This window comes from Aphelocoma coerulescens, chromosome 13 (genome assembly GCF_041296385.1).
Source record: "Aphelocoma coerulescens isolate FSJ_1873_10779 chromosome 13, UR_Acoe_1.0, whole genome shotgun sequence".
Taxonomy (NCBI): Eukaryota; Metazoa; Chordata; class Aves; order Passeriformes; family Corvidae; genus Aphelocoma; species Aphelocoma coerulescens.
The window spans coordinates 19,205,759-19,217,905 of record NC_091027.1 but is presented as its reverse complement, the minus strand read 5'-3'; the positions used below and the strand labels follow the sequence as shown (position 1 = coordinate 19,217,905).

Here is a 12,147-nt window from a genome sequence, read left to right as displayed (position 1 = left end):
AGGACTGCTGAGTGTCAGAAGATCTGTAAATAGAACTGTTCTAGGGATATATGAAATAATGTAGTGTACAAGAAGAATCATTCAGGTGTTCCTATTTATTCTTTATCATAACACAGTAGCAAAGGAATAGTCCATCAAAATGACAAAAATCTAATATTTAGAATTTTAAACCAGGCAAATCACAGAATACTACTGGGATTTTCTTAAAGGTATGGGTACTGAGAACATGTCATGCTGCATTTGTTTTAAAGCAAAATGAGGAGACAAAGCCTCCTCTTCAATAGTGTAAATCTGTTCCAAATAGGTTGGTCATTGGAGAAGCTTCTGCTGAGGGGAATATTATTCTCCATTTTGCTGTGATTTTTGCACCTTTGTGTGATGTATTATTTTCCCCCAACCACTTTTAAGAGCTGATTATAGATTACATAAATCATTTATATTATTCATCATAGCAATTCTTTTATTACCAGAAAATCCTTCTCATTACATGTTATTTTGATTGATCTTTATGAAGTTCCTACTTCTATTCTCACAGGGCATGTTGTGCAAACCTTTTCTGCAGCTAATTGAGGCATTCAACTCCTTTTGCTGCATGTGAGAGATACGTACAGTAGGCACTAGCAGGAACATCTACCTCTATTATCAGAACATATGTATTTTAAATATTAGACTTTTTACATCCTCTTTTTTTGAGATTTGGCAAAAACAAAGCTTACTCCTTCATTGGTGAGCTTAACCTTGTCTGCATATAACTAGAAAAATGTTCTTCCAGCTGCTCATCTGCAAAATCTGTTGATCAGTGGCTGCAGTAGAAAACCAGGCAGTCTAGTTTGTGCAATTTATTCCATGTGTGATTCTAGGTAAAATCATAGTCCCTTGAGCTACCTACCCTCTCTGAGGATGACAGCATGTATTTTGCAGCAGATTAGAAATGTTTGGGAGGCATCAATCCAAAAGCTGATTATGCAGCATGGTTTTTAGATTGTAGAATTCTGTAGAAATAATTTCTAAAAATTGTCACAGTATTTATTTGGCATTGGTTTTTCTCGTTGCTTCAGACACAAATAAAATACTTAATAATATCTTGATTAATATTTCTGCCTCTTGTTAAGAGTTGATGATCCTCTATTTCTGTGCAGATTTCTACTGGAGAACTAAGCTGGATAGCCTTCCTTTGTTTAAATCACAGAGCCAATCTCTCTCATTAGCTCAATACTACAGCAAAGAATGAGTGTGGCTGTAGGGAATGGGTCCAGCTGGGAGGTAAGCTGTTAAGGAAACCTTTATCTTTTACTTAAATTAGTTCTTATCATGGCAAAAACACACAAGTTTTTGGGTCCATAGGATTTGCCTCCTGTGAGGCATCTGTAGTCAGCTCTTCAGTCAGTCACCTGTGATTATTTGACTGTTTAGGGAACAGCAGAAAGCTGATTCGGGTTAATTAAAATCCATAAGAGTAGGTCAATACATGGCTTCTGAGCTAGGTGGTTGGATGGATGGCGGGGGGTACTTGGTGCTCTGCATGTCGGGCAACTTAACAGCATTTTCCATAAAAAATTAGCACAGCGTGACCCCAACATGTGCCCAACATAAGGAATCCCTGTTCTTGAGGCAGAAACGAGCAAGTGAAGAATGAACCAAGTGACAATTTTGAGTAGTTTTGGGAAGTGGGAGAGAAAAAGCAGCATCCAGGAAGAACTGCTAGTATTAGGATAATCCCAAAGCAGCCTGAAGGTCCTGAATGGGAAAATTCTCATTCAACATTCCTTCCAAGCTTGTTTGAAAACTGACTCAACCTCAGAAAAATCATGCTTTGGCCTTGACAGCATTGGATATATTGTCAAATGAATCCTGAGCTTCTGGCATGCACGAGTTCTTCAAGAAGTGAGAACTTGAGGGAGCAAAACTGCATGTTTTTTTTGGAGCCGCTTGTGTCAGGAACACCTAAAACATCAAATATCTTGGACTTGGAATAAATTGCAGTAACACAAACAAATGAACTCACTTTTCCATGTCCTTCCCCTTTCTCTTGCTAAGGTGCTGCTGCAGGGCTTTAGGAGCTGCAGAGTTTAGGACATTATGGCGAAAGATCCATAGAATTGCAAGACACACCTTTGGGGAGCTGGGTGCTTTGAGTTTTATTACTCAGTATAGCATCATTTTTTTAGTTTCCCTTTTTTTTTAGTGATAATTGGATTCGGGAGGTTTGTGCATTGCTGCGAAGAAACTGTGATCAAATGTATCTGCAAGTAAACAAAGTGCCTGGGAACAAGTGGGTGAAGTGGGCTCTTGGATTCTGTGTGCTCTTTAGGATCTCTTAATGTAAGTAATCCGAGAAAAAAGTGCAAAGCCCACCTGACAGCCAGTAAATCTGACAAACATCCCTTCCATAGATAGGAAAGAACCTGGCTATTTTTGCGATCATGTCCAAACTTCATGTGATGGGGGGGTGTGTGTTTTTGTTAATTTGGGGGTTTTGTGTAGTAGTAGTGTTTGGCTTTTTAATGGGAACAGGACATGGTAAACCAAGGAATTATCTAAATGTTTTGAGGTCTGCTTACCGTGTTACTCTTTCAAGTTCTTCTCTCCTTATCTGGGAGAGATTTGACAGTACAGTGATTTCAGACCCTTGACAGTTTTAAAGCTGGATGTGTCAATCAGGGAGATATGAAACATAATGTGGCATTACAGCCAGTCATACAGCCACGGCAATGAAAACCTAATGTGGCAGATGCCACAGAGCACTAAAAAGTCCTTTGGTCTAAAGTATTCATCAGGAGAAGTGGCTTTGATATCATGCCACTGAGCTCTGGGAAGGTAGATGCCCATGGCATAGAAGCCTCATAACACATTTGCTAGTGTGATCTCTTCCTTGGCCACCTGCATACAGAAACAAAGCTCAAATTCAATTAAAATGTTTATTTCTTGTTGACTGGATCACTCAAGTGTGTATGAGTACTCTGCGCCTCCAACCTGGCCTTACTGTGAGCGTCTCTCAGCAGTTCAAGTGCACTATTTAGTTCCTGTGATACACAAAATCCCGTTGACATTCTGCACGTGATGTTGGTGTTCACCAGCAGTTTAAGGCAGAGGCAGCACCAGGAGAGGTCGTGGAACAGTGTGGTGGGTGAAAGCCAGCCTGCCCTGCTCACTGAGGACTGCAGGGCAAGGGAGCTCCTGATTGCCTGGACTGGGCTGGAGTGGGGGAATCGGCAGCCTCCAAGTCCTGTAAAATAAAAGGCATTGGTGACCTCTGTTCTTCTGAACGTCCTGCATGGGAATACCAGCATCTAATAGCATGCTTGAAAAACCCAGCTTTTACTGGTGTTGCAAATATTGCATCTGCTATTCTGATAAAACACTCACTCTGCCAAGTGTTTTCTCATCTGTGGTGATAATGGGGAAACACATCATTGGTTTGTGAGCAGCCCACAGTGCTGCCCCGTGCCAGCAGCCTGGTGAAACACTGCGAGATGAAATGGTGGAAATGCCTCTTCTGCCTCAGCTGCCTGCAAGGGGGGCTTGTTCAGCCAGCCTGGCCCACCCTGGTGTGGCTCCTCTGGAAATGCCAGGGGTGCACTCCTGCCTGTCCAGCTGCACCCCAGAGGAGCTGCTAACAGACAGAATTACTCTGCAGCTCCTGGGCTGTGTGTGGGTGCACACATGGATGTGGGAAGTGTGGTTTTGTTTATCCCAGCATGTTGTGGGTGAGGGGAGGCATTCAGAAAAGGAAAGCCCTTTCCTCCCCTACAATGTCCTTTATTCTCTTATGCAGTACAGAAGAGGCATTGACAAAAAGCATCTGCAGTGGCAGAATTACTGAGAAAATCTCAAATGTAACTGGTATCACAGGTATTTAAGAAAACCTAAAAATTGTGTGAGATGTTGCTGAGGTTAGCAGCACAGTGCTCAGTTGTTCAGGAGCAGAGCAAACTCCTGAGGGAATTACCCTGAGGTGAAAGAAAATAAAACCATAGGTTACGGTTCAAGGCAGAAGTTGCTTGCATGTTCCAAAAAAAAAAAAAAAAAAAAAAAAAAGGCAAGTGAGGGAGAGGTTGGGAAAGAGAGGGAGTGAGAGAGGGGGAGAGTGGAATGTGCTGTGCACTTAGCTGAGCAGCAGGAAGGAAGGCTTGAAACAGGATTTCTCAGCTTCTGATGCCTGGCAGTTGTTTGCAGGCACACCAGTGGTACCCGTGTGGTGCCTTGCAGGATGTGGACTAAAGGCGAGTCAGAGGGACTCCAGACCTTAGGGATTGTGGTGGTGGTGTGCTCCTCTCTGAAACTTTTGCACTACCTCGGGCTAATTGACTTGTCAGATGGTAAGAGAACTCAAGTTTTCCAGCTCCTGTTTGCTTGTGTTTAAAGCTGTGTGAGTGTAGCCACTGTGGGCAGCAGATGGCTGTAGGAGGAAAGTGGTGTCTGTCAGTGCATGGATTCTCAGTGTGGGCTGCTTCTTTATTAACAATCATACAGGCTGTAAAGAGGGAATTCAGCTTTATGCTTTATTGAGGACTTTTGTTTGCTTTTGATATATTACCTTAGCCAGAGAGAATCTGAAGCTGTGATGGTTTTTGCCTTGTGTATTATTTTATTAAGTTTTCCTAATTATTTTTTCTTATTGTTAATTCTTGCCATCTATTGAAAATGAATTAGTACCAAACTAGAAAAAAGAAAGGCCGTCTTGGGATAATGGAAGCACAACTGATAATTAGATGTATGATTGCATGGGGCTACAAGAGTTTTGTTGTGACATTTGTAGATTAAAGACATGATAGATTGAATGTGAGCAAAACATAACTTGGCTGTAAACGCTATTCCAGACACTTCAGCAAAATAACCTAAAGAGAAATATATTTCTGTTCTCACCAATTGGAAGGTTTGATCTCTCTTTGACTTGTAGTGATTCAATGCAATGAACTTCTTTTGTCTTAAAGGTTTTCCTGGATTAGTAAAGCATATGGTTTTTAACAGCTAAGTGTGTTTTAGGGCTTGTATTATCTTTTCATAAAGGGATGTAGGTATCACTGAATTTTGAAGGAAAATAACTTCTTGATGATGCAAATGAGGTATTTTTTTAAAATAAAGGGACCCCCCAAGTCACTGATTGTATTCTTGCTTCGATCACTAACTGTGTCAAGTTTATCTAGCAAAGGAAATGCTAAGGATAAAATACTAGCATGAGCAACTGTGATGCTTTATTCAGATTTCTTCAAAATATGAATAGTAAAGGCTGGCAAAAGATTTTTAAAAAGTAAAGAAAGTTTATATATTAAATCTGTTTTACTGGATCAAGAAAAGCAGATGGAATGTTAACATGGATTTTACTGCTACATTAAAATCAGTGCTGTCACATAATCCTAGAAATCCTCCTGCAGAATTAGGAAAAAATATTAAAAATTGCTTAGTAAAGAGTTATTTTTATTGAGAGAAGATGTAAATTGGCATGTATTTGTTATTACATAGTTGTTGATATTCCTTATTACAAAATGAATATTGTGGGAGCTTTTAGTTTACTCCTAGAATGTCACCGGATTGCAGTTACATAATTACAAATAAATTAAGATCTCCAATGATGACAACTAATTTCAAATAATGGCAGTAGAAATGCTCACCTTAAAAATAAGCTGCTAAGTCAAATATTGAGGTATTTGCCTTGCATTAACTGCAAGAGTATTTTTATACTTCCTTTGCAGACCGAATTACTGTAATTCCAATGTCTGTTGTTTCTGAAGGAATTACTTTTCCCAGAAGTGTTTCCCCAGCAAAGTCAAGTATGTGACAGGTGAGAAAGGTGTCTGTGTAAAGGTGAAATGAGTAAAAGTGAGCAAATACCCGCACATTGTATTCATGGAACAGTTCTGCCTATGCTTGTTCGTGGTTAGCAGTCAGTGCTCCATCCATGCATGATACAAGCTGACCTGCAGTGAAATCTGTATTCTGGCTTGTTCTCCTAATTTGATATGGTATTGAATAATTGAAATGTGGAATAGGGGTATTCTCATGTAAAAGCCCTTGTGAGAGACCATTTTTTCATCTTGGTTCAGAGGAGAACTGACCACCCTAGAGAGAGGGAAAGAGGGGAGAGGTTTGAGCAGACTGGAAACTTCTTCATGGTGTATCCCTTGTGAAGGTGCTCAGCTATGAGGTAATAGGGACCAAAAATGCTCACTACTGCTGTACGGTGCAGAGGTTGTATTATAGCTTAATCAGCATTTATCTTCACACACTTGACAGTGAGTTCCCTTCAATTATTTTGCCCCTTGTACAGGTTTTTATTCATCCAAGGCAGAAATCGAGTGTTGTTTCTGCCACCGCAGCCTTTTCAGAAATAGAGTGGGTGTGAAGCTCTGCCATCACCCAGGGGTAACCTCATCCCTCTGAAGCAGCTGGTTTGCAGAGCTGCTGAAGTGCCTCAGTAGTGCCGCTGCTGGCAGGGGTTGGAGCAGTACACAAATACAAGAGTCATATTCCTTTCCCCACTATGCTAATTTCTGTATTTATTATATTCATGCAATTATTTTTACATTATAGGGAAGATTAGAATAACTACTATTCATACTCTTCAAAGGAAACTCAATCTGTAGATCAACATTTTGAACTACAGTTCTTACACCAACTATTAAATCCCATCATCTTCACTAAATCTCATGATTTTTGTTGGATATCGATCTAAGTTTATGCAATTATTTACTGTTCAGCTAGAAACAGTGAGACCCTGGCTCTGAGACATGACAGTAAAAATAGTTATTTAAAAACCCAAACAAACAACAAACCTCTGGTAGATTATTGATTTCAGACCTCTTTTTTTTTTTTTTTTCCCCTCTCCATTCAGGTATGTGTCATGGTAACATTGTGTTCATATGTCCATGCTTGCATGGGTGCACCACACTTGCAATGTTTGGTTCATTTAGAAACATTAGTACCTTGCAAGACAAAGCCCCATATTACAAAGGAAAGCAGGCAGAAGACAAATGTTGTTTGCAGCCAACTTGAGGACTTCTCTTCTTTTTTATCTTTTCGATGTTCTCCTTGCATAGGTTTTTGGCCGTGTAAATTTGGGAAAGTGCATTATATGAATTTATAATGTAATTCTACTTGGCTTTTTAGAAGTTATTTCAACTAATTATTACAGGTTTCCTGTAATGAGATGTTTGGATTTGTTGCAGCACTTTGAGCTTTCAGGACTTTCTCTCACACAATTGGGCAGATCCCAGACCAACACAGAGCCTGTTCCAGAGGCTCCTGAAGATTGGTAGCCCTGATACAGCGCAAGCCGTGTACTCCCAATTGGGAATGAAGTGAGTTTTATTTGCTGCACACCATCTTCTGCTTTCCCAGGCCCGGTAGCATTTGCTGGTGCTTAAGGAGTCTCTCTAGATTAGCTTCTGACAGCTGCTTCTGATGTTCTGTGGCTTTTCTCTCAGCTTTGGCTCTGCTAAGGAGTGGGAGAGGGTTTGACATTGTGGATTAATTGTGGTCTGTAGACTCCCTAAGGAACTTAAATTGAGTTGTGCTGTCTTAACACTGAAGATTTTAGCGTTCAACACTCTTTCAAACAGACAATTCAAACCTGTTAACTCAAGGAGTTTGTTTCAGCAGCAGAGATTCTGCTTCACCCCCTGGATCTATGGAGTGATTCCCTTGGTAGCTGTAATTACTTATGGCTGTGTGTTTTCCAGAGCATACTGCACTGCTCTGCTGGGTATACTTCGATGTGTATCATAGTTGTTCCACCGCTAACCTTTCTTTGAAAGAATATTTTCTTATTCATTCATGTTCACACCATAGTAAATCTGCCCATGTCTCACAGCTCTGCCCTGTGTCCCCTTGTGTCTGGTCAAACTGCCTCGTGTGTTTGCACATGTGTGTACCAGTTCTTATTTATCGTGTGCCTTAGCAGTTTAGCTCAGCTCTCCATGTCACAGTCCGCAGCTTTCAGATTTAATCCACATTGTATACACTGTTTCCATTGCTGCTGCAGCTGCTGCTGTCTCCTTTTGCACCTTTGAGTGGCCCTTGCAGTCTGACCTGCAGCTCTCAAACCCAGTGTTCCCAAGGCAGCAGGATACAGCTCTTCAGGGAGCTCTGTTCATCTGAAATACTGCCCTGTCTTTTGCACTTTGTCATGTTGCTGTCCCTCTGTTTTTTAGCAAGCAGTTCTAAATATCACTGCTTTACAGAACTGTGACAGGACGTGAGGTTCTGCTTTTAATCCCTCTGCCCTGAGGCAATCCCGTTCCCAGTGTTATAGACAACCCAGATCCGATATGGAAATGAGTTATTAAAATTTACTGAGAACTCAATAAAAACAGCATAGCAAAAGGGGACACAAGTGGGACCGCGGCTGGGTGCCAGAGGCTCGCCCACAGAATCCTGCGTTTTATACCCTTGTGGTTGTATCAGCCTGATGCATATTTATTTCCTGTTTTGCATAGCCCCGCCCCCTCGCCAATCTTTTGGGCGCTCCTCTTTTCTGGTGCTGTGGCCTTCAGGGTCCTCACTGGTTGGAGTCCCATTCCTTTTGTGGTGGTGCCTTCCAAGTCTGGCTTGGCAACAGCCCGGCCCTTTGCAAACCCCATAGAACTGATGTTACAGCACACAGATCATCCAGCTCCTGTAAAAACCAACCCACAGCCAGAGCACCCCAGCAACCATTAAACAGTTCTTACCGTGTAATCTTATAACTCATAATATAATTCATAACCCACACAACATCGGGTGAAAGCCAACTCTTAATAATTCATCTATAACACCAGCTTAGTGCTAAAACCTGCTCTTTTTGCTTATTTGAATTTCTATGTTCAAGCAATAGGAGCACAATCTTAAGTGTATAAAAAGGTAACATGGAACTTGCTATGATCCTCTTTCCCACATAGGCTTTCCTGAACATTTATTCTGTCGTTAGCTCATAGTCTGCTCCAGACACCTCCCTGCAGGTGCTCAGTGTCTTCTTTCTTGCTTTGATTTTTGCCTTCCTGCTTAAGCAATCACGAGCTTGTTTGTATTTGATTGTTTATTATTAAGAGGTAGAATTACTATTCCTTTTCTAGCTCTGTTAATGCTCGCATTATCTATCTGTCACTCTGGAGGGGACAGTTAAGTGCCTGGAGTGGAAAGTGGCAGATTATCATTGTCTTCTAAGCTCTATCAGTAGATACTGATCTTTATAAAAATGATTATTAAAGCTGTGCCAAAAATTGTAGCATTTCTACAGACAAAATCCTTTTTAGCCAATTCCCAAGTGCCAGTCCTTCATTTTCTATCTTTTATAAAGGGAAGGGAGAGCAAAACAATAACTTGTGGTACTGATCCCGAGTTAGAGACTAGTAGCTTCTTCTGTACTAATTGATGCAAAGAAATGCAAAGAAAACAGTTAATGTTTTGCAGCAATTCAGTAAAAAGCGAATTCAGGGATATTCAATGATGTTGAAATTTTAATGGTTGTTATCTAGCAAATTTCTTGGGCGAGACAAAACAATTTGTTATTTAAAAGCATTTACTTTCTAAATTAAGGGTTAGCATCAGTAGCTACAGTATCCCACGAGCACCCCATAACTGGACCAGGCACAAAAATGAAAGTCTGTTTGAGGCATTATACTCACCTGGTCAGAGCTATAGCTGTAGTTTTTAACTGTTGTTTTGGGAAACAATTTCTTATGGGAAAAGTATGTAAATGTTTCATAAAATTATTGTGAAGTAGGTGTGGAAGGTGAAGAGGTCTCCTAGTCCATCCTGTCTCAAAGCAGGGTTGTACCTGTCCCTGTCAGCACAGCAAACTCATGACAGGTATTACTGTGTCTTCAGTCCACCAAATGACACGGAAAACAGATTTTTTTTTTTTTATCTGTGCAGAAGCCTTTTAAAGACTCTTACATTCTTTCAGAATCTTCTTTACATGTGTAAATGATTCTAATTCTTTTGGTCTTGTTTGTTCTGAAGTTAGCCTCTGATCATTTTTATTGCTTTTAATTGTAGTATTTGTAGCTAATGCACATCTTTGCTGAAGCTGTGACTTGACCCCACTGAGCACTGTTAATTCATATGGCTGGCAGAGCCTATTCCTGTGTGTACTTCTGGGCAAGTCCTTGATGTCTTTGCAGCCTCTTGAGACCGGTCATTTTTGTTCAGGTCCTGATCCAAGATCATGCACAGATCTCCAGCTGTACCTCTGTGCTTGGCTCTGTTGTCAAACTTGTAGCCCTTTGCATTGTCTTTACTGAAATCCATCAGTAGGAATCTTCAGGCCTTTTCTCAATCCTTTCCAGCAGTCAAGTCAGTTTCCATCTAACTCACGGCCCTTTCGTAGACCGTTCTTTTCCCCAGCTTTCAGAGGTGAATGATATGTGAGACACGGCCAAAAAGTATTACTGGGGTGGAGATGTAATGCATTCTCTGTTTCTCTCCTCCACACAAGGATGCTCTCTGTCAAACATTCTCCAGTAGTTCTGGCCATTCAGTGACCCTTGTTGTTAGCATGCATCATTGGTTGTTCAGTACTTCCCAAGAACTGAAGTGAAAAGTGAAAAAAATTACATAGTCCTGTATCCTTCCCTCTCCTTTAGCTGTTTCTCCCTTACCGGAGAAAATAGAAGGGCCTGTCTTTGGTTTCCCAGTTCCCTAAAGGCAGGGAAAACACAGTGATCACCAGTCCTGGGAAGCTAGGAACGAAAACAGGATGAGAATATCATGGGAGACATCCCACACAGCCTCATGTTTAGGATTGTCCTATAGAGATTCTGGCTGAGGTACTGTTCCCTTCTTCCCCTTCTCTTTCTGTATGGTGCAAAGCTCTTGGTGCAGTGTCACTTCCCCACAGGCAGCACATGGCAAGGCAGGAGCAGCTGCTTCAGACCCCTTGGTTTGGGTTGATTACAGTGAGATACTAATGCTCTATAAGGAATTTGAAAGTAGGGGGTGTCATCTGACTGACTTCTTCGACAACGAAAGATAAAAAGTGCACTAGTGTGTGAAGTAGAACTGCTTATTTCGCTTTATGCATCAGTGTTTGAAGAACTTGGGTGCTGAGCTGACTTAGAAGTTTAATGGTTTGAAAAGTGCAAACCTTTGTAATAGTGATGGAAGAGCTAGATAATGATCTTGATTAGGTATTTTACTGAGCACAACTTTAAATGTCCCTTTCTTAAAAGAACATGGTAGACATGCAAAAGGAATATACCCATATACCACACCAAAACTTCTAATATATCCCACACTATATTCCATGATTGTAGTGTTTCTTTTAATTCCCCGTGTATATAAAAATGCAGCAGTACCTGACTTTTGTACCTGCATATGTTTCTTCCCTTGCTTCTTGCCTCTATTCCTTCAGACTCCCTCCCTACATCCATCTCTTTATCTGCTGGGCAGAAGGTTGTTAGAAGCACTTAATATTCTGTAGACTGTTTTAAAATAAAATTAATAGAATTGTATAAAGTTTGATGGAAGTCCTCAGTTTAACTTCAAGGATTTTTGTTTGGCTTCACTTTTTTTCCAAGATAAAATGCACAGATGATAAGCTGGTCTAACATATTTCTGAAAAGGAGGAACTTGTGCTTTACCCATTTTTTCTAGAGCTGCAAGAGAGACTGTAGACTGTAATGTGCTGCCTCAAATCCATCTTGCAAACTTGCAGGCTCTGGGTGGCCCCTACCTGTCAGAAGCACAACTGCCTGTGCCAGGACGTGGTGCTGGGTGCTGCCCTCGTCCATGTGGATCCATGTTCCATCCAACTGCAGCAGGGGTAAAGGCATCAGGCAGCCAGAGGGAAGGGTGCAAGCTTTGGGACCTGCAGTGCCTCCAAGGCAGGGGCTGGTTTTAAGGAAAAGCTAATGTGGGTTATGACAAATACATGCATAGTATTTTCTAAAGTGAATGCCAGCATTACTGAAGCTGAGTTTGTCCTTGTACAGAGCTTGTAGCTGTCAAAGGTACTCTTAATTTATAACCATGGAAGTGTTGTCTGTGGAGGTTAGAGATTCCCCGATGCTCTTGAACCAGCTGTCAGGCTGCTTGATAGATGTTACAGTGTCTGTGATTGATTGGTGCAGACCAAAGTCTGTATGCTGGATGAGTCTGGCTTTCTGTTCTCTCACTGTTTCTTTTCTTCCCTTGCAAGACTTCTCTCTGATGTGCTTCGGAAAGGAAGAG

The 12,147-nt window shown here is 41.1% G+C and overlaps 1 protein-coding gene across 18 annotated transcripts in view; it reads left to right on the top strand.

The window, feature by feature from the left end:
• Positions 1-12,147, top strand: part of KCNIP1 (potassium voltage-gated channel interacting protein 1) — a 291,334-nt gene that overhangs the window by 235,838 nt on the left and 43,349 nt on the right. Inside the window, exon 1 of one of the 18 annotated variants that reach the window (XM_069029337.1) lies at positions 4,188-4,319. The exons of the other annotated variants lie outside the window; for them this stretch is intronic. Within the exon in view, the coding sequence (XP_068885438.1) occupies positions 4,211-4,319 (109 nt within the window). The 5' untranslated portion in view covers positions 4,188-4,210. Of the gene's footprint in view, positions 1-4,187; positions 4,320-12,147 lie in introns of those variants that run through there. 18 annotated transcript variants of the gene reach the window in all.